Source organism: Drosophila innubila, assembly GCF_004354385.1.
Source record: "Drosophila innubila isolate TH190305 chromosome 2L unlocalized genomic scaffold, UK_Dinn_1.0 5_B_2L, whole genome shotgun sequence".
Taxonomy (NCBI): Eukaryota; Metazoa; Arthropoda; class Insecta; order Diptera; family Drosophilidae; genus Drosophila; species Drosophila innubila.
In genome coordinates, this window is record NW_022995373.1 from 2670294 (window position 1) to 2693529 (window position 23236).

The window sequence follows — 23236 nt, forward strand, 5'->3', positions numbered from 1 at the left end:
CCAAACATCGAAAAACATTTATTTTTTCTATGGTAAGATTTTTTTTTTTTAATTTTTTTAAATTTGTCTTATTTTTAATACTTTTTTTCAGAGGTTTTTAAAACCTTTACTTTTTTTTGAAAGCTAATGAATATATATATAATTCATTAATACAAAGTTTTCTTAGCTTTTTTACTTTAAAATTCGAGGAATAGTCGAACAAAATTTAAAACATTTTATTTTATATTTTATTTGCATACTATATATCCTTATTAAATTTGGTTCAAATCGGATCACTATTCAATATAGCTGCTTTAGGAACTATCGGTCGAAAATCCACCTTTAGTATGAAAAACATTTTTATTTTCTAAGATATTATAGCCAAACTCTATGTTGTCCTTTATATCTTCACCAATTTTTCGAATCTGTCTACTATATCATATAGCTGTCATAGGACCGATCGGTCTAAAATCAAGTTTAAGAACTTTTTTGTTTTTTGAGATATCTTAACTAAACTCACAGAATATGCATATAAGTTGGTCTTATGTATCCTTACCGAAGTTGGTTCAAATCGGTTCGAATCGGTGATATAGTGGTATTAGCTGCCATAGGCCCGATCCGTACAAAACCAAGTTTTGGTATAAAAAACTTTTTTGTTTTTGAAGATATCTCAATTAAACTCATGAATTGAGTGGTTTTAATTGCTCTTCATATCCTACCCAAATTTGGTTGAAATCGAAGCACTATATCATATAGCTGCCTTAGAAACGATTGATACAAACGGTCGATAAGCAACCTTTAATACGAACAACTTTTTTATTTTTTAGGTTATCTGTACCAAAATTACACATTAAGTATCTCGTCGTATATCGTCGTATACAACCTGTGAGAATTTGGTTGGAATCGGACCACTTTAACATATAGCTGCCATGGGACCGATCTGTCGAAAATCAACCTTCGCGAAAAGCTTGTTTCATTGTTTATATGCTAATTACTTAGCCGTCTTTCTATAGATATCAACGGTAAACATACTTAACGATGGGTAATTAATATAGCTATATATAGAAACAAATTTAATAGTTCAAAGACCATCTTAAATGCATATTCTGTCAGTTAAGTTAAAATATCTCAAAAACACAAAAAGGTTTGTCATACTAAAACTTGATTTTCGACCGATCGTTCCTATGGCAACTATATGATATAGTAATCCGAAGCCAACTTTGGTCATAATATGTAAGACAATAAAAAATTCAAATTCTGTGAGTTTGATTAGGATTTCTCGAAAAACACAAACAATTTTCATACTAACTGTCATGCCGGTCCACAAGGAAGTCATCAAAGTAATTATATCGCCGTCTCTCCATAGATTTTAATGCAAATATGCTAAATATGCTATGCAAATAAAATAAAAAATTAAATGTTAAACCTTTTCTTCGAACTTTAAAGTAAAAAAAGCTAAGAAAAAAGCTTTAAAAAAATCATCATATTTTTAATTCAAGAATTTTATTTCTTAAGCTACTGGTTAGTGAAAAGTAAAGCTTTTTATAATCGGTTTTGGCATTCTCTTTATAATGATGACAAATGTGCGCAAACCTGTGAAAAGTATTAAGAAAACCTGATTTTTAGAAATTAAAAAAAAAAATCTCACCATAAAAAAAAATGTTTTCGTCGTCTAGTCCTAACTATCCAAAACAAGGGGTTCGCCCTGCTCGCTTGCCTCTGCTCATTCCGGCTCGCTTCGCTCGCGGTGAGGTGTGGCTACAGTCGAGCACGCCTGACAGTAGGATACCCTGAGCCCATGTACTCTTTTTATAAAGTTGATTGCTGCCCATTTTCAATGGGCCTAGGGTATCAAAATTACACACGCGAAACTATGAACAACTTTCGGTTTTCTTAAATCACTGTGCTTATCACCGCAGACTACGTTATTAATGCCTCACTGAACTAATACATCATTCGATTATTACGACTTGTGATTTACCATTCTTATTACTTATTAATTTTAAATAAGTTTAATATAATAAACTTTAATATAATAAACTTATTTAAAAATTAATTAGAAATTGATAAATTGGCAATCGCAAGTCGTAATCGTAATCGCTTGCAATCGATGTAGCGTGTGTCAAGAGTAGCCACAAACTACAACTTTGCTCAGCCTGCAATCTGGCAGCACCCATTTTCCTCTCTCACTCTCTCCTCTTACGCAACAAATTCAAGCCTGCCAAAGGCTGCTGCAGTGCGCGAAATTTGAAATAAAAGGCAATGTCTAATTTTATGAGATTTTAAAGCGGAAAATGCTAAGTTTTTTTTTACAACGATAATAAGCAGATACTTATTATATATATGTGTAAGGAATCGAAAATATTAATAATTAAAATTATTATTTTGCAGCTTTCAGTGCTCGGCAAAGATGCAAGAGTAGTGCTGCAAAATGATCGCTATTTCTCTCATGCAATTTCATGCATAGCTATCAGCTTCTGCTGATTTTTGCCATGCAAAAAATACATATTTATATATTAACACAATTATATTTTAATCAAATTGTATATTTGTATATACATAAATTATACATTAACATTTTCATTACATGATATCGATAATATTTTTGCTTATCGCTTGATTCTTATTTGGTACCAAAAAAATGGGTACTAATTCGTTCTGTCTTTGTGCGCGCCTTGCATACAAACGTGAACATGCTGTCTCGCCTCGCACGTTTGATTTGCCATGCAAATGTAATTATTGAATTAAATGTAAATCTGAAATAACTTCTTTATTTATGGGTCAATCGCTTTGAAATTTTCAGGGTCGTTTAATACGCATACTTCTCAACTGATTGTTCAGTTAGGAGTGCTATGTCAAAAATTGCGCCTGTAAATCATTTGCAATTTGGGATAAGGGGGCGTTATCAAAAATTGGAAACAAACTTGACCTGCGTATGGTATCCAGGAACCTACATAACAAATTTGAAGTCTCTAGGTCATATAGTACTTGAAATCGAAACCCAAAAGAAAATTGGTACTATTTTGTACTGTCTTTGTGCGCGCCTTGCATACAAACGTGAACATGCTGTCCCGCTCGCACGTTTGATTTGCCATGCAAATGTAATTATTGAATTAAATGTAAATTCCGAAATAACTTCTTTATTTATGGGTCAATCGCTTTGAAATTTTCAGGGTCGTTTAATACGCATACTTCTCAACTGATTGTTCAGTTAGAGTGCTATGTCAAAATTGCGCCTGTAAATCGTTTTGTGCACTAGGATAAGGACGCGTGCTATCAAAATTGGAAACAAACTTGACCTGCGTATGGTATTCACAAACCTGCACTCCAAATTTGAAGTCTCTAGCACTTAGTATCTGAGATCGACGCGTTCAAAACAGACGGACAGACAGACGGACAGGGCTAGATCGACTCGGCTGTTGATCCTGATCAAGAATGTATATACTTTATGGGGTCTGCCACCCTCCTTCTGCCTGTTACATACATTCTGCCAAACACATTATACCTTTTTTTGACCATTTTCAATGGGCTCAGGGTATAAAAAGTAGGGGTGGTTCTTGTAAATTTTTGGCTGTTGCCTAGTGTTATTGGCCATATACCTTAGCATTAAACGTTTCCGGTAGATGATCGAAGGAAGAGTATTCGACATCCGCACTGATCATAAGCCCTTGGTATACGCGCTTCAGCAGAAGCCTGAAAAGGCACCCCCGAGACAGCTGTGCCAATTGGATTTCATTGGACAATTCTCTCATCCATGTAGCAGGTATCGCAAATACTACAGCAGACGCCCTGACCCGCATTGCAACTGTCGAGAACAACACAGTCGACTACAATCAATCCGCATCCGCGCAAGCTAATTGTCCAGAGCCCAACCAATTATTGAATGGACAATACCGCGCTTCAGCTCAAGTCAATTGCCCTACCAAACTCAACATCATTAATCATATGTGATTTCTCCACTTCCAGAGCTCGACCTTTTATACCGAAGCCCCTTCGACAGAGGGTCATCAAAAAGCTGGACAGCATCGCAAATGATTGAATCGTCTTTACAACCAAGCTCATACAAGAACGATTCGTTTGGCCTAACATGCACCAAGAAATCGCACAAGTGTTCAGGCACTGCATACCATGCCAGAAGTGGCCTGAAGCCGTTGCCTTAGAAGACATCCAAGCTGACACTGTGGCAACCGCATAAATAGCCACGTGGATTTCTCGATTCGGCGTTCCAGCACGCATTGCAACAGATCAGGGAAGACAGTTTGAGTCTCGACTGTTCAACGAACTTTCTCGTCTCCTTGGGATTAATCACCTGCGCACAACACCTTATCATCCTCAGGCAAACGGTCTCATCAAACGATAGCACAGAAAACTCAAATCTGACATTATGTGCAAGCACCGTACCGCCTGGCCGCAGAAACTGCCAATGATTCTATTAGAATTGCGATCAGCCTTTGAACCTGACATACAAACAACTGCTGTTTAACTCGTATATGAAACAGTTCATCGCCTTCCTGAAGAATTTTTCCATGAAAGCACCTAGTTGCAGTTGCAACTAAAGACGGATTTCGCAAAGGATCTGGCAGAGAGCATGACCGAGATAAAACCAATTCAACCTGCATTCCACAACGCAACAAAGCCTTTTGTCTTCAAGGATTTGAATGATGTTTCTCATGTCTTTCTCCGCAATGATACAGAACGATGTGAAGTCCAAAAAATCCAAGTATTTCACCATTATCATTAACGGACCAGATTCAACAGTTTCAATCGATCGCCTCAAGCCAGCTTTCATTGAAGCACAACAACCGACGTCTCTAAATAGCAGGGACCATAACTGTTATGAGGAATATCCAAAAAGTCACTTTTAATGGTTATTTTAAGACTTTTATTTTATAAATACAAATTTATAGTTATTTTTATTTTAAAAAAATTAAAATTAAAATTAATCATTATTTTTGATTTTTATTTTATTAGTCTTAAGTAAGTCTTTCAAGTCTTTTTTGATGAATAATTTAAAAGTCTGTTAAGACTTTTATTTCTGATTTTAAAATTTTAAAGTTCAAAAGACTTTTATTTTTTGAGGAATAAAAGTCTTTAAAGACTTTTGTCATATGAAAAAATTTGAATAAAAGTCTTTGTGAATATATCCGCTTATAATCAAGATAAAAATTTCAAAATTAATCACTTGGTTCTCTTTTATTTACACCAACCATGGAAAATTTTCCCCTATTACATTGTAAAAAAAAGTACTGAAGTAGTTGGAAAACAGAAAAATATTTTTTGAGTCCAAAAAATAATAAAAGTATTTGAACTCACGTTTACAAATTCACTAGATTGATGGAAGATAACTAGCTGCCACCACCTAAAGCCAATTTCTCACAATTTTAATTTTAAATATCTTTATTGAATTAAGAGATATGATTATTGCAACAAAAAATTGTGAATTGATCCCGCTGTGCGAAAAAGAGCGTAGTTTGTTAGTAGAGGATAAAGGTTCATAGAATGTCGTAGGTTTTACTGGTGTTGTAATTTTGAAAGTTTTATCTTGAATATAAGCAAAGATATTGACAAAGACTTTTATTCAAAAGTTTTCAAATCGTAAAAGTCCTTAAAAACATTTATTTTATTTATCAAAATAAAAGTCTTCAAAGTCTTTAAAGACTTTTAGTCAAAAAAAAAAAATCAAAGACTTATAAAGATTAATAAAATAAAATCAATAATAATTATAATTTTAATTTTTTGATCACAAATAATTTTAAATGTGATTTAAAAAATCAAGTCTTTAAATAACCATTAATTTTGATTTTTTTCTTTTATAACTCAAATAAAAGTTTATTAGCTGTTTGCAGAGATATACAAATAACAAAAATTTTGGTACATTCAAAACAAAAATTGAACTTCTCCTTATTGTTGATTTTTTATGTAGCTATTTTGAACAATAATCATTATTTTCAGTCCTTGCTACACCATCCGCCTATCCCATTTCAGAAGCAACAAATCAAGTGATCGACACAGATAAAACAACCTCGCAGACTTCCTCGGGTCAACAATCCACCGAACTCTAGGAGGGAGTACTGTGGCGATCTCAGTATTAACAGTCTGGCAACTCTGTCCAACATTTTTATTATAAATTAACTTGGTCACTCCTTTTCCTTCTTCACCACTTCTCTACACTTATTCTTTCTCTTTGACATCTAGCAACGCTGCCAACAACACGTATTTATTGTTTTACTATTAAAATATAAATAAAATTATTATACACAAAGTTGGTTTTTATTCAAGCAAATAGACTCAGAATACTTACCGTTGTACTAAGAGGCCACTGTAGACTGAAAAGTCACCTATCTAAATTAGGAATTGTAAACAGTATAGCCTGCCGTTTCTGCAATTACGAGGTGAGTCTTCAATGTATATTCTAGCAGAATGCACTGCTCTATATAGATGTAGCTTTCCAGGAAAATATGTCCAACCGTTAGCGTACAATTGTTGACCTCAACCCGACAAAAATGGTCGACTTCGTGCGAGAATTAGGGTTGATGGATGAGCTATAGGCTCAGAAGGTGGCACAATAGATCCATGGGATTATCATGCAGATTTCCTTACTTTAATAATAATACTTCAATATAATTTTAATTTTCCATATTGTTGTATTTTTTAATAGCGTGCCAATTAGAAATGAATTTTTAAAAATTACAATTAATAATCGCCACAGAAAATTCTATGTTTGATGTTTGCGCAGTTTTCGTAAAATACATCCTCATTGAAGTTTCGAAATCAAATCTTTTGTGGAGCCTACGCCTTGCTAGTGGGCTCTCCAATTGCTGGTTTTGTCTGCAATGCTGTATTTTTTCGTGAGCGACTTTTGTCAGCACGAAAGAGACAGTCCATTTGGTCAGCCTCAAAGAAAGAATAAACTACGCGGACATTGTTAGTAAAACCTCCGCCATCTTTCCAGGCGCTAACAATCACAATGGGATCACCATCGTTAATTAAATCAGTTTTCCTAGCACTTGTTAGTGCAAATCTTACACGTGCATCAACATCACTTGCATAGTTTTCGCTGCAATCCGCAGGATAAAGTAATGGCATTACCCCACGATGTAAATTTACCCAACGAGCTGCCTTCTCACACCGAGTGACTGCCAGAACTGGGCAACGTGGCCTGAATTTGCTAAGTAAAGCTGCAGAACGGCCCGATGTGGTAAGCACTATTATAAGCGTTGCTTTAGTACGTCTAGCTGTTTCAACAGCAGTTATGGCAATCGAATGAGATGCATCCAGTTCTCCATGTGTTTCATGAACCAAATCATCAAATAGATTCCGGTACCATATAACTTTTTCAGCTTCGCGACAAAGCGCATCACAGATATCTATAGTTTCCATAGGATATAATCCAATTGCAACCTCGGAAGACAGCATAATACAATCGACGCCATCAATGACTGCGTTACCTAGATCAAAACACTCTGCGCGTGTAGGAAATGGATTCAAACGCATAGATTCCAATAAATTCGATGCAATAATTACTGGTTTTCCAACCTTGTTACATTGACCTAATACCGATTTTTGTGTTATGAAAAGTTTTTCAATAGGTATTTGTGTACCCAGGTCGGCTCGACTTAAAAGCAATCCATCCGCTGCATTGATAATTTCCGGTACACGACTTAAGCCAATTTATAGGTCCACTTGTAGCTAAGACTTTATATTTTATATCTATACTGTATTGTTACCAGCACGCCACTCCTGAATTACAAAGAAGACCATCCACCCCTACCTCAAGAATATTTAGAAAAAGTTTTCCGTCATCAACGAATACTCGATCTTCCGGCTTTGCCACATTTATAATATTTGGATAGTCCACGTAGACAGCTTCCTTACTTCCTTTATCGTAAAGATCTCTATTTATGGATAAACGTATACTTTCTCCGCTACGTAATAAAATTTCATTACCACCATCCAATAAACCGGTTCGAATCTGTGGCCCACGTGTGTCAACGGCAAAGGCCACTGTAATCGTTTGGCCAGTTTCATGTTTTATTCGTTGCAGACTACTATTAACCAATTCAATGGTTTGGGTATGCAATTCATGGGACTCATGGGAGAAGTTCAATCGAAATATATTTACTCCCTTTAATAGCATATTGTAAATAGTTTCTAAGTTGCGTGATGCACGGGAAATAGTTGCAATGATTGAAACTAGACGACGGTGTGATATTTGTTTTTTAGCATTCAAATCACATAGGTGACTTAATTGCGTAGAGCCCTTCTTCATATTATCTTTGGCGGTTATCGACATTATAAAATAAGAACTGAAAATTTTGTTTCTACTTAGATACGATTTTTATTGATGTCTTACAAAAGAATGAAGTTTGCTGCAATGATTACTATTCATTGAATACTTTCTGACAAATTCACTATGTATTTTCTGATTATATCCAAGATGTATTTACTACTAGGTGACAGTGGTACGTGCTCGTTGACAGCTGGTAGCATAAAATATTTTCCCGTGCTCTCTCGCAAGAAGTATTTACTACTAGGTGACTTGTTCGTTGACAGCTGGTAGCATAAACTACCGCTAGAACGAGATAGCAAACTTTTTATGTTCTGCACTGTTCGTTTGTTATTGTTTCTGCTGTCAGTTAACCAGTGCTGAAAAATTTCGACCGTTACAATAGGAAACATTTTATTAAATGTTATAGTAAACTAAAAATATTGATAATATTGACAAATAAATAAAACGAGATAGTTGAAAACAAATGATTATTATATTGTTAATATATTAATTAATTCATATTTACAAAGAATAAAGAAATATAATAAATAACAATATTTTAAGCAACAGGAATATTTTTAAATATTTTTTTTGTCAGTTGACACAAAATAAACAAAATACTTTTCGAACACGAGGACTCCAAAAACATACACATTTCAAATCTATAACATAAAACACTGGTTTTATAATGTCTCCTTAAATTATATAAAATAGATAGTGTAGTATGTCAAACACAATTGCTTTGGTTTTTAGTTATTTATTGATTAGGAAGCAGCGAAGGTGCCGCTTCCAACGTTCAGTTGAATCTGTTCTTACATAGTTCCTTAAGGTCTAATTAAACCTAGGTCTCGTTGCTGCGCTGCCCACAGTTGGACAGCAGAGACGGTTATGTATATTATGTATTATATATATGTATATGCTCTCTAAGCTGGAGCGAGGGTATATGCATACACTTGAGTTTGGTCATGTGGTCGCGTCTAACAGAATGCTGACACTTGCATTTCTGTGAGCGCGCTGATCGGTTCAATATTCGACCACTTGGTTTAATGACCTGGGTTTTGTTTATGTAAACATTGCAACAAAGTGTTACAGTGTGTACGCTTTAAGTACTCTTGGTACAGTGGATACTCAATATATATGCATACTACATCTCCCTCCTTTTGAAAAATAACGTAATATTATGAAGTTATTTTAAAAGTATATTTTACTTAAAAGATTAATTTTTAATTAACAATGGAAAATTTTCTTAATAAAAATTCTTTTTTTTTTTTTTTATTTTATTTATTTTTTTTTTTTTATATTCCAAGAAAATGAAATTACAAATAATATTCGTATATAAAGAAGATTTTCGTTATATAGCATGGCCATACTAAATACAATTATGAAATAAAAAATTTTTAACCTATCCTTATGTACTGTTTGTTTTTTGTTTTTATTATCTGTTATTATAATGTTATTTCTATCTCCTATTTCCATACTTTATACGGACCTGTATATTTATAATCTAACTTATGACCTGTTTTTCTTAATAAGACTTTATCACCTACTGATATATCTATGTTATTTATTTTCTTATCGTATAGTATCTTATTAATTTTCTTATTTTCTATCATTATTCTTGCTCTTTTGTATGCTACTTCTAGTCTATATTTACTTTCCTTAGCATAGTCATCTATATTATATATTGGTTCAATATTTTCTATACTATTAAATTCTTTTGGTAAATTATTTGTTTTACCAAATACTAACTCATATGGACAATAATTATGTGCCATTGAGGGGGTCGTGTTGAAACAGAAAACGAAATATTGAAGCCATACGTCCCAATCAGTTTTATCAACCGATATATATGAGCGTATGTATTCATTGAAAGTTCTGTGACTACGTTCTATTGTTCCAACTGTCTGGTGGTGGTGTGCAGTTGATGTTATATTTTCAATTTTTAGGTATTTGCACAAATCATTTATAATAGAATTCTTATATTCTGTTCCCATGTCCGTAATGAACGTCTTCATTGGACCGTACTTCAGAATAAATGATTCAAAATTGCTTTAGCGACAGTGTTCGCATTTTTTATTTGGAACTGGTATGGCAACTAAATATTTAGTTAGGTCACATATAAGAGTGACTGCATATTCATTGTCATTTTCTGATTTTGGTAGTGGACCAATAGTGTCCACTATCACTCTGTCGAAAGCATTTATTGGGTATCAGTTATTATTAATGGGGTCTTACTATGCTTGGTTATTTTAGTTTTTGGCATTTTTGACATTTTCGTATGTAATCAGTAATATCTCGAGTCATACCTTTCCAAAAATAATGTCTTTTGACCTTGGCCAAGGTTTTTGCAATGCCGCTATGATCGTCATGAAATTTAGACAGTATAGCTTCTTTTTCTTTTTGTTTTTCTATAAGGGTCACCGGGTTGAGTAGCGCTACTCTTAATGTATTCAATATTTTATTGCCCATTTCTTTGAAATTATCAATTGAAACATGTTCAAAGATATTTTCCCACGGTGCCATTTTGAGTTGGCTGATTTTGTTTATACCGGCTTGCATTTCAAGCCTTTGGAAAAATTGACCTAAGTCTAGGATTCCATTGGTATATAAATCGCTAACATCGTATCTTGCAGTAATTTTCTACCATGCTTAAATAAACATAGCGTATTTTTTACATGCAAGGTCACTACTTTACGTACCTCGTCATTGTTTATGACTACATATACGTTGGGCTTAGAAGCTTTTCTATAGATTGCGTAGGCAATCTATTTCTTTGTTATCCGCGCGGATTTTCTGTCTATTTTGATATCTTGTAGTGACTTTCATTATATTTCCAGTTATGTTTTGTAGATCTTTAATGGTTATTCTTGATAACGCATCAGCTACATAATTATCTTTTCCCTTTAGGTATTCGACTGTGAAATCATACTCTTCTAATTCTAGCCTCATACGTGTCAGTTTAGAACTCGGATTGATCATTGAAAATAAATATATTAATGGTCTGTGATCTGTTTTGATTGTAAAATGTTTTCCATAAATATATGGTCGAAAATGTAATATTGCCCAGTGAATAGCAGCTAATTCCTGCTCAGTTGTACACTTATTACTTTCTCCTTAGTGAAAGCTCTTGATGCGTATGCAATGGAAGTTGGAGTCCGTTATGGTTTTGAGTTAAAACCGCTCCGCACGCTTGCTTACTTGCATCAGTAATTATACAAAATTCTTTGCTGAAATCAGGATATTGTAGCAAAGTAGGTTCCATGAGTTTTGTTTTTAAATAATCGAATGCGTTTTGGCATTCATCTGTCCATTCAAAAGGAACATTCTTTTTACATAATCTTGTTATGTGCCGTGAATATTCGGCGAAATTTTTTATGAAACGTCTATAATAATTGCAAAATGCTACGAAACGTCTAGCGCTGTCCGCATTGTGCGGCGTGGGGTAATTCATAATGACATCATATTTCTTGTCATCTGGAAGTATTCCTTTATCTGTGCATTTATGACCGAGAAAAGTCACCTCATGCATAAAAAAATTACATTTTTCTGGATGTAACTTTAGATTGTATTTCCTACATTTCTCAAAAACGTCTGTTAAGTTTTTAAGCATATGTTTTTCGGAACAACCTATAACTATTAAGTCATCCATATAAAGAAATGCTTGTGAAGTTCTAATCCAGAGAATGCTATAGTCATCATTCTCTGAAATGAATTAGGCGCTATTTTTAGTCCGAAAGGTAATCGCGTGAAGCATACGAGCCATTGCTCGTCGAAAATGACGTTATATCTCTTGAACTTTTTCGAGTTCAATTTGATGAAATCTGACATTAAGTCAAGGCATGAAAATATTTTGCTCGTCCAAGTTGATCCAAAATGTCATCAATTCTTGGGAGGAATTTATCAGACAGTAATTTTTATTAATTTGACGATAGTCAATCACTAATCGCCATTTCTTTTGTTCTGAACCTGGAGATGGTTTTTTAGGGACAAGTAATAATGGGCTATTGTATTCAGATACAGATGGTTCAACAATCCCGTCGGTGATCAATTTTCCGACTTGTTTCTGTATTTCGTTCACCTGACTGTGTGGGCTTCTGTAATTTTTTATATACACTGGTTCATCATCTTTTAATCTCAGTTTTGTTTGTAAAAAATTATTTGTGCTTATTGGCTCAGTGTCTAATCCGAATATATCACTATATTGGGTGCATGCTTGAAAGCTGTGATTTGAATTGTGGAGGAAAGTTTTTCGAAAGTTGAGATAATACAGATTCTTCTCTATTTTCTAGATTGGTTTTGACTACTTCGTAGTTCGAAAGTGATTCATAAGATAAATTATTCGTACTGACTACTTGATCTTTATTTGTTGTATTGAGTAGTCTTATAAAAGCGTTTTAGATGTTGCTATGGTACTTGCTATGTAAATACCATGCTGGATTTCTTGATTTGGAATCAATACACTGTCTTCTTCTGAATTTAGTTGGATTTTTCTAACAACTTGGGATCTTGCTGGCAGAAGTATTGAGTTGTTGCCAGAACTGTATGTCATTGGAACATGAATTGGAAATTTTAAGTTATTAGGTCTAATTATAGCCAATCTTCTTCAGATGGATTGAAGATTAATTGACAGTTGTATTTTCTTATAAAATCTATTCCTAATATGCCATCACAAGGAATAGCGAATTGTAAATCCACGATATGAAAATCGTGTGGGATTATGTATTTAGTGGTCTGTATCTCAATAGAAGTTAACCCTTGGATTTGGTTACCTCTTGACTTATTCCTTTAATGTCTATTATGTAATTTTCTTGTATGTCATGAAAGACATCAGAATTTTCTTTAACTATTGAAATGTCTGCACCTGTGTCTACTAGAAAGACAAGTTCTTTCCTGTAGCCACATGGTTGAATGATACAAATATATTCTGACTGAGATTAATGGTACGAACCCTTGCATTTTCTACTGTCGAGTATCTAAAGGGTTTTGTGAGTTTTCCGATGTATTTTGGGTTACTCTCACATTACTTTGGTTATTATTGTTATGGCCTCGACTCGAGTTGCCATGGCCTCTTGAGTTTCCTCTATATTGGCCTCGTCCATTATTGTATTGGCTATTATTGTTGTAATTATTATTGCGACTGCGAAAGTTACCTCTGTGACTTCCACGGCCGCGGTTTCCTCCTCGCTGTGAGTAATTTTTGTAATATAGGACAGTGTTTGGCTGCCCGGTTGCTTCTGTGCAACTATTTACAAATTTAGATACGGCATCATTCATAGTATTGAATGTGCCGGCTTGCATGATAAGTTTTACCTTATCGATTGTGCAATTTTTAGTAATTGCTTTTACAGCATTTTGGGTGGAATAACTTCTGGCTAACTCTAGGGGTAAGCCATCCGTTATATATGCACCTTCTAAAGTTTTTGTCAACTGCTCGACCTCTTGTATATACTGGTTAGCAGTTCATCAGGTTCATCAGTTTTGCTGACAATACTTCTACAGTTTCGCCTTTGACATTGCTTCTTAGTCTGGAAATTACTTCAGCTATTGTTGTTTCATTTCCGACTAGATTTCTGGCGACACCTTTTAGCTTTGTTTTTATTATAGAAACTGCTAATTGTTCGTGATCGCCTTTTATCAATTCCAATATTTTTAATGCATCAACAAAACTTGTTAAGTTTTCAGCTTTACCATCAAAACTGGTACAAGCTTGGTTGCTGTATTAATAAAATCAATATTGGTTTGTGCCATTGTGATATCGCTTGATTTGTTTTCAATTATGCTTGAGCAAGTATCAGAATCTGTAGAATTATCCAGATCTGACATCAAAACAGCTGGAATTGTAAGATTATTTAAGTCTTGTTCTTCTACTTTAGGGTTTGGCTTCGCAAATTCTTCTGATTCTATTTGGTCAGTTTCTTCTATTGATTCTGGTTCATCAGTAGTTTCAACTGTTAGAGAAGTGTTCAGTATGGTCGGTACTGTTATATCTAAATTAAACTTTAGCTTTATTGATACTAAGTTTGATCGTAATCTTATTAAAAATTTTGATACCTGTGACCAATGTTCTTGATTTAATTTTTCTCTCTGGCCATGTATTAGTAAACGTGCTTCATTAAAGCATTCTACTAGTATTTCTACATGTTTTTTAACCGTATTCTTTTGAATTTGCCTATTCTGTGTAAGTGACTTGTATGATTTATCAAAGTCAGCTTTAATATTATTTAATTCTTTATATAGTTCATTCCATTCCATTTTATTATGGATATGAACTCTTTCTTTAAAATGAGGCTAAACTGAATTCTATCATATCTTTTTCTAATTGTCTTTAGTTTAGCCATACTTTATTCAAAAATATATTTTTTTTTTAAATTAATTTTATTTATTTCATTTTATTTTCTTAGAGTTATAAATGGTAATTATATTTTTAATTTTAATATTGTTTGTGCCTTTTTTTTTTTAAATTTTGTCCAGATCATTTGCCTGGCTCTGATATCTTTTCTTTAAACATTTGTTGTGCAATTTATACAATTTATAAAAACAGTTTGCGCACATTATTACAACAATTATTATTAACAATGTATGTATAAGCTTTAAATCATTGCTATTTGACTCTACTTTATTGATAACATTAGCAGTGGAATCCACTGACTTAACATCTACTATTCCCATTTTGGGTATATATATTTTAAAATTGTGTTTGAAATTGTTTTTTATGTCATCCGAAAATTTGTCTATTGCATTATTTTGCATCTACGTTTACAATATCCTGCCTATTTTTCGTATAGCTTCACAGGCTACACTTCTAATTGGACGGAAATGGTTCGCGCAATTTACAAATTTTATTTAATAATTTTAATTTTAATTTAGAAGTAATGCTGCTCCAGTTGCTTCAGGCGTTATAGATGTTCCGATGTCCTCTGCGTCAGCTGGTCGTCGCCGGTTTGGCTACGCTGACGCTCCTTCGTAGGCGAAAGTGGCGGAGTGCCCCTCTCGCTGTTGACTTTACTGCTGCTGATGTCCGGAGCCTATTGGCTCAGGCGGGGCCGGTGCCGGTCTTCGCACTGGTCTTGGTTTCTTTGGTTCCTGCATGTTGATTTGCATGCTGGATCGTCTAGTGGTCCCTCGCAGTCGTTTGGGCAGAGGTTGGGCTTCTTCGGCAACGGCTTTGGAGATGGTGGTTTATTAGTTATTTGTTATTTATAACTTTATTTGCTGAGTGAGGCAGTATTTGGCTTTCGTTGCTGGAGGCTTCTCAGAAAATCAAGTTGTTCGGTAAGTTTTTGCGCTGTTGCCCATGCATGGCGGCTTATTTGTATATAATAGCCACTTAATGTGTGCTATTCTTTTATTGATCTTATTTTTCTGACCTCCGCGTTTGCCCATTACTGCACTCTACTCACTCAGACTTTTTTCCATCCAAACGTGCTGGCGCTTGTTGTTGTTGTTGTTGTTGCGGTTGTCGTTGCCCTCTTGCATTTATTCCATCGGTGATCCTCGTTGATCTCTGGTCTCTTGATCGTTGGTCTTCCTGTCACTTCACTTTTTCACACTTTTTTTTTTAGTGACCCAGTGAAACTGTCACGGTCGCCATGTAGTATGTCAAACACAATTGCTTTGGTTTTTAGTTATTTATTGATTAGGAAGCAGCGAAGGTGCCGCTTCCAACGTTCAGTTGAATCTGTTCTTACATAGTTCCTTAAGGTCTAATTAAACCTAGGTCTCGTTGCTGCGCTGCCCACAGTTGGACAGCAGAGAGACGGGTATATTATGTATTATATATATGTATATATGCTCTGCTGGAGCGCGAGGGTATATGCATACACTTGAGTTTGGTTCATGTGGTCGGCGCGTCTAACAGAATGCTGACACTTGCACTTTCTGTGAGCGCTGATCGGTTCAATATTCGACCACTTTTTAATGACCTGGGTTTTGTTTATGTAAACATTGCAACAAAGTGTTACAGTGTGTACGCTTTAAGTACTCTTGGTACAGTGGATACTCAATATATATGCATACTACAATAGATTCAAATTTGACATTGATTTTTATACATTTTACATCAAAATATCTGTTGTATAGTTATCAAACTCCTTAAATAGACATTGAAAAACCGGCCATTAGTATTATATACATAAAATCAAATACTACCAATATTGTTGTTACCTATTAAGTATTTGCGTAATCTGACCTTAAACTCAAGTGGAGTTGGGTGGTCATGTAGACCACCTTTGGCCCGCATTGCACCAAAGAAGAGCTGCGCATCTGAACTTTGTTCAAATGGCTGCTTCATTAGATTATTGTATGATGTTGACAGCTTAGTATTATAAATGTCGAACCAATTATTAGCAAGCTTGATGAAATTCGCCGTTTAACCCCAAGGCATAGAAACTTCTGATTGCGCTGCCAGTAGTGTTTGATAGCAGCTGAGTTGCTAGCTTCACTCGATGCCTTGCTGCAGATCGGACGGTCAGGTGATCTTCATTAATCTTCCACAAAATGGAGAGATCGGATGCAGAGGAGTGGTTCATTGCTTGCCTTATCGTTTGCACAGTTATAATTTTTCCATCAATTACAAGCCCAGAGTCAATAAAATGATTTCGTATAAGTTTGACGAGATGCGGCGCATCTGCAAAAACAAACACTTTTATTGAAGGACCTGCTGGATGCTCAAACCATGTTTTTGCTATTCACAAAAAGAAAAATAAATTAATGTTAGAAAATTATTTCCGCATTTCATTCCTACCAAACGAAACCCAAGACTTGTCCACAATTTATGGTTTCCGGGACCCATATCGTTTACAATACCGACGACATGGTACCCTACCGCGAAAAGCTTTTTAATAAACATGTGCAGCGTCGGGACATCCATGGCCTTGTCAAAGTCAAAATATATTGGCTGCTTCCATGATTTTCGCAATCCTTGCGCCGTTGCGACCTGAACGTTATCTTTTGGCAGCTGTCCCGCTTGCAGGGAGTAGTCATATTCAAAGCTTGACGATATTTTCATTTCGTTAAAGTATAAAATAAATATCTTGTCCACGACTTCCAAAATCGAATGGTCCGGGCTGAACATCGACTGTGCGCAACCAAGTGTCCAATGTGGATAGGCAGGGGAATGGAAAACCGTTTCTTAAGAGATGGCGATAGGCTCTGGGTGCAGCAGCATGAAGACAAATCGCATTCGATATGCTAGTGAATATTTTAATCAATGAACTCATCCGGGTCTCCATTTCGCAAAGTTGTTCCAAGAGCTTAGCATTTTGCTTTTGCACTTCGGCAACTTTCTTGTGCAAGCGCATATTCTCTAGAACTAGCCCTGCATCAACACTTCCTACCTATCAATTAACAGTATTTATGAACGGTTTGCGAATGAAAATCAAAAGTACCAACACTACATTCTAAAGGCTTCTGCGGGACATCATTTGGCGTCAGTCGCCTACGTTTTGAGAAGTTTGTAGATGCATAATAAACATGGGTATCCTTAAAATGTTTCTCGCAAATCCTACGTCTTGTCTTCGTCCTTGGGTACAGCAAAAAATTCATAGACATTTTGGATTAAAATATGTAATATCGAATGTAGTTCAAACGTTTCGCGCAAAATCGTTTGCAAATATTAATTGAAAATAACAAAAAATAATTAGAGAAAATATATGATACCGCTCTAAATGAAGTTTGCTTCTCAACTGTCAAAATAGCTTATTTGAAAGAGGGCAACGGTGTTGAACAAGTCACCTAGTAGTAAATACATCTTGATTATATCGAAATCGTATGTTATGGTGAGCTTACATTGGGGCACAGAGCGTCATATTTGACAGCCACAGTGGCACGAAGCAATGTGAACACAAATACTGTGACATAAATTTAGTGGCACAAAAAATGTGTCACTTTCAATGTGAACACCAATGTCATTCCGTGCCTCATGTTTACTGTGGCAAAGGCTGGCACGGATTTGACAGAAAATAATTTGACATCTGTTAGTAGTTGTTAAATGCTGGTTCTGGCCCAAATTGGGGAAGGGGGTAATCAATCACTGACAAAAAACTTTTAAAATTTTGACAACTTAAATAATTTGTGATTGATTGATCGATCAAAAGCGTGGGAAAGAGGGAAAATCGGGAGTCAAAAGCGTGGGTCGAAAGGGGGACCGAGGGTCAAAGCGTGGGAAAAATGTTCAAATCGAGGATCGTCTGGAATTTTGTGACAGATGACTTGATTGATCTGACACCTCTTGATGCTCAAAATTAGGGGATGCTTTTTTAATGCTTGTAATGTCTTTTGTTAACATTGGTGGCATACGTTGCTATGGGTGAGCAAGTGGTGGGCAAGTGTTAGGCAGGTTCAGCACAGGGCCGGCGCCAGGACATCCCCTGTCAATCAAATCAATTATTGTTATTAATGTTATGTATGGGCATGTTGCAGAATTATAATTTAATTAGAGTTTTGGTTCTGTGACCCTTGAAATGAAACCTGTTTTCATTGGTAATAGACTCATATGATCACTGCGGACAGCAGTTCGCGCTAGTGACGAAACAGCACGAAGGGTGCGATAGGCGACTAGCAATATATATAGCTTATTTGGAAAATTTTCTATGACTGTCCGATCAGATCGAATTATATACCGATCAAAAGGTTTAGTCCTAACTTACAAAATGGCATACTAAAACTTTTTGTAACTCCCCTGGGTCATGAGGTACGGGGGTGTAAGTGGGAGGGGTAAAAATTTAAATGATTGCATCCAATGGGGCTGTTGAGGCCTTTTGGTAAAAGATCTAATTGAAAATACACGTCGTTTGATACCTTGATCACCCAAATCCGATAACTGGTTCAAAAGATAAATAAATGAAATAAAAAGTCAGTTTGTTTGTCTGTTTGTCCGTTTGCATCAAAGCGCTGAAGAAGCTTAGATGTAACTATGGGGATTTATTCCTTTTCAAAAATCTAGAAATGTTTGTTCTACGACTTTTTGAAAAAACCGCTAGTTTAGCGGGAAAACGTTAAATCCCGCTAAAATTGATAAAATATATCATTGGAAAGGTGTGTTAGAGGGCTTTAGGGCTTGCCCTTAAACTTTTTATCTTAAATACTCAGGTAACATTTTACAGGTAAAATACAGTTTTTTAGCTTACATTTTGGCGATTTATGACAAAACTGCTCTAGCGATTATTAAATTTTAGTATAATGAAGAACGTAAAATGTTGCGTTTTTTGGTATATGAAACATAAGTATTGGTTGAGGGGCTTGGAAGATATTATCTGTTAACTGAATATATATTTTTTAATAAGTATTCAGAGAGGAAAGCAGCATCAAGGCAGGCGTAGCAGCCAGAGCTTGAGAGTGTATAGCTGACAGTTTTGCGTTGCACAAATAACCAGTGCTGCCAGACAGTTTTGTTTTATTTTGCGTTGCTAAAATATCCAGCATTGCCAGACAGTTTTGTGTTGCGTGGCAGTGTTTCCAGACCGTTCAGTTTTGTTTTTAGACGAAACATGAAAGAATTTTAGCTAATAAATTTAAATACTTTTCTATCTACCTGCATTAATGATAAAGTTACAATGTCAAAATCAATAGCAATTGCAGAAATTTCTGATATCACATAAAAAAAAACCTTTACATGATATCCAATTGTGTTACAAACAGAATAAAGTTTAATATAAAAATTTTAAATAAAAATATACGTTAATAATAATAACTAGTCGTACGGTGCGACAATGCTCTACAATGGTTACAATGTCTCACAAAACATAAACTAGTCGGCCGGTAGTACAGTCGAGCATACTCGACTATGGAAAAAACTAATAATGGAAAAAATAAAAAAATATTTAGTTAACTTAAATGCATATTCTATCATATTGGTTACAATGTTTTATAAAACATAAAAGATTTTCATACTAAGACTTGATTTTCGCCCGATCGGTCCTATGACAGCTATATGATATAGTGGTCCGATTTGAACCAACTTTGGACAGGATATATAAAACCAAGTCAAATGTTTATTGTAGCAGTTTAGATATCTCATTAAACAAAAAAGTTTTTCATACTAAAACTTGATTTTCGACCGATTGTTCCTATGGGCACTATATGATATAGTGGTCCGATTATAAAAAAAAAAGACTTGACCTGCCTGCAAGATAGAGGAATCTACATACCAAATTTGGTGTCACTAGCTTTTAAATTGTTCTTATAAATTTATGAAATTTATGAATATATGAAATTTTTTTTTCGATTTGTGGGCGATAAAGGGGGCGTGGCCGAATTTTGAAACAAACTTGATCTGCTTGCAATATAGAGGAGCCTACATATCAAGTTTGGTGTCTCTAGCTTTTATAGTCCCTGAGATCTAGGTGTTCATACAGACGGACGGAAAGACAGACAGACAAACGGACATTGCTATATCAACTTGGCTATTGATGCTGATCATTATATAGGGTCTGCCACGCCTCCTTCTGCCTGCTACGCACATATTCGTTAAAACAAACCCAATAGACCCCTGTACTTTTTTTAAGTACTGGGTCTAAAAATTAAATCGCCATATCTGCCGTTCTACTTGTTCGATCTTGATGCGATTCAGTGGAATAATAGATAATATTGCTAGATAACGTTAATTAGCATAAAAACTGTTTTATCTTAAAAACTGTGGGTGTGGTGGTTTTTCGTGATTTGCGGGGGCGGTGGGGGGCGTGGCTTAAATTTGAAACAAACTTGATCTGAGTGTGGTATACAGAAATCTGGGTGCCAGATAGCCATCCATACAAATGACTTTATGGTCTCCAGTAGTCTGCATCGTTTGTTTTATTTCTAGCACAGACTCTCGAAGCTTGCCAAGTATCTGATGGCCAACAGAGTGCAGTATGCGAATGTGTATGTATGTATGCATGCATATCTGTGGGATTTGTAGTATGTTGGTAGGCTAATGAACTGTAACTATGCTGTTATAGTTGCTGAGGTCATGTCAAAATAGCTTGAAATTGTTTTGCTTATGACATTTTATGACCTTTTGCTGAGCTTTTCCGCATAAGAAATATATTTGAACGAGGTACTCCAATTCATGCTCCAAATAGACTCCAAATAGATGCATCACTTCTTTTTCTGCTTCTCTTCCTGTTCCTGATGAGGGAAACATTTTTACAAAAATGATTTACAACTTTGAAGTGGAGTCAGTCAGAAAATTTTGCAGAGATGTTTAGCTATTAAAAAGGACCTTCAGTGCGACATACAGATAGATGATTCTGCTCAGCTTATTGTTAACAAGATGGAATAAAGAATAGAATAGAAGTAGAAAAAATATGTGCAAAAGCAGGCATTTCAACTGCAGTTTCTGTCATTTAAGAGCAAAGGGCCGTTATTTCTAAAATTGGGTTTATTTGACAGGTTTTTCAATCAGTAATGGCTTCTTTATTTCTGATGAAGATTAATAATCAGTACCTGCTAAATTACATGACATCTTCGTGTACAAATCAAACTACTACGTTTTTTCACCGTTCGTACGAAGCAATTATTATCAGTTATTTGAGAAGAATTTAACATTTTTTGTTGTTGGAAATTTCCTTCTGAATGTAATAAGTAGCAACAAATTTATATAATAACTAGGGGGCTCATCCCCATGCTCGCTTCGCTCGCCAACCCCCCTATCGTTTCGCTCGCGAAATTGATAAAGAGGGGAATTTCTCATATTTTTCTTAAATAAACTTATTTTACACAAATATTAATTACTGTTCTAATTCAATAATTCGGACACCTGATATTTCGGACACTTAATTTTTATCTATAAAATATTCTGTAACCCGCACTCCGAAAGAAATGTCGTTCTGCATACTATCCCGAATGGTTTTGATTTAAGATTGTTTGTTTAAGTCCGTTTCGTACTAATAATACTTTATTTATGTACAAATGGTACTTGAACTTAAAAATAGGTATGTTTTTTCTTGAATCAAGAACAAAATGCTGAGTACAAAACCGTTTTGTACTTAAAATATGTTGTACGTTTGTATTCCGTATGTATGTATAGAAATAAATATATAGAAATTTTATGACAACAGAAAAACAATATTATCAAAGTAGTCAAAGCACTTTTAAAATTTTTCGCTTTTTGATTAGCTTGATAAAAATATTTCACTTCGAACCTTAGAGGAAATATCCGTTGCACAAATAGTTTCCAAAAAAACATCGGTACAAAAAGGAAAGCTTAAATTTTGATCATTGAATTTGTTTTTCTAATTGAAAACAAGATGGCTCTATAGAAATAAGTAAATATTTTAAAGCAGTTTCTAAAAAGCGCCGTCTGTTGGCGTAACGCAAATTTTAAAATATGTTTATCCTTAGGGTGTTTGTTCTAACTTAGTTTATATATGTGGTTGGTGATATCTGTTTCAGACGGTTATATGCAATTCTATTTCTTTCAAGATTCACCATTACCATCCTTGGATAGGGCCGTTCAACACAGTCGATACAGGGAGAATTATTACAAAGCAAATGACAACTAAGACTAGGAAATGTTTGTGTATTTTCAAGATAATAAATACTTGAATAAAACTTGTTTTTAGTTCGCAAAAGTTGGCATTGACAACCATGTCAAGAAAATCTTATAGAAATTAAAGACAATAAATAATATCGCATTGCGTGTGTAACCAGCAATAAAAAAATAAAAATGACTAAACAAGACATTTTTGAGTCAACTAACCCAAAAGCAACTTAAACAAGCTTTATATATAAACAATTTACTCAGAGTCGGTGCTCAAATTCGATTCCGAGTAATTCGGCTTATTAGAAAATTTTAATAGACGATTTTTAAACCCCGTACTTAAAAAAAGTACAGGGGTCTATTGGGTTTGTTTTAACGAATATGTGCGTAACAGGCAGAAGAAGGCGTGGCAGACCCTATAAAGTATATATATTCTTGATCAGCATCAATAGCCAAGTCGATAAAGCAATGTCCGTCTGTCTGTCTGTCCGTCCGTCTGTATGAACACCTAAATCTCAGAGACTATAAGA

The 23236-nt window shown here is 34.8% G+C and overlaps 1 protein-coding gene and 1 long non-coding RNA gene across 2 annotated transcripts; both read right to left on the bottom strand.

Annotated features, from left to right (window-relative positions):
* Positions 1 to 5890: 5890 nt before the first annotated feature.
* Positions 5891 to 7679, bottom strand: LOC117782580. The gene is made up of 2 exons (XR_004617296.1): positions 6281 to 7679; positions 5891 to 6207 (listed from the first exon to the last, which is right to left on the bottom strand). It is a non-coding gene; the product is annotated as an uncharacterized LOC117782580 (long non-coding RNA).
* Positions 7680 to 7701: 22 nt separating this feature from the next.
* On the bottom strand, positions 7702 to 8272 carry LOC117782579 (pyruvate kinase-like). The gene has a single exon (XM_034619603.1). The coding sequence runs from the start codon at positions 8270 to 8272 to the stop codon at positions 7703 to 7705; it is 570 nt and encodes a 189-aa protein (XP_034475494.1). The 3' UTR covers position 7702.
* Between the last annotated feature and the right edge of the window lie 14964 nt (positions 8273 to 23236).

Coding starts and splice junctions, on each gene's coding strand:
- LOC117782579 (XM_034619603.1), bottom strand. CDS start 8,272: ATGTCGATAACCGCCAAAGATAATATGAAGAAGGGCTCTACGCAATTA.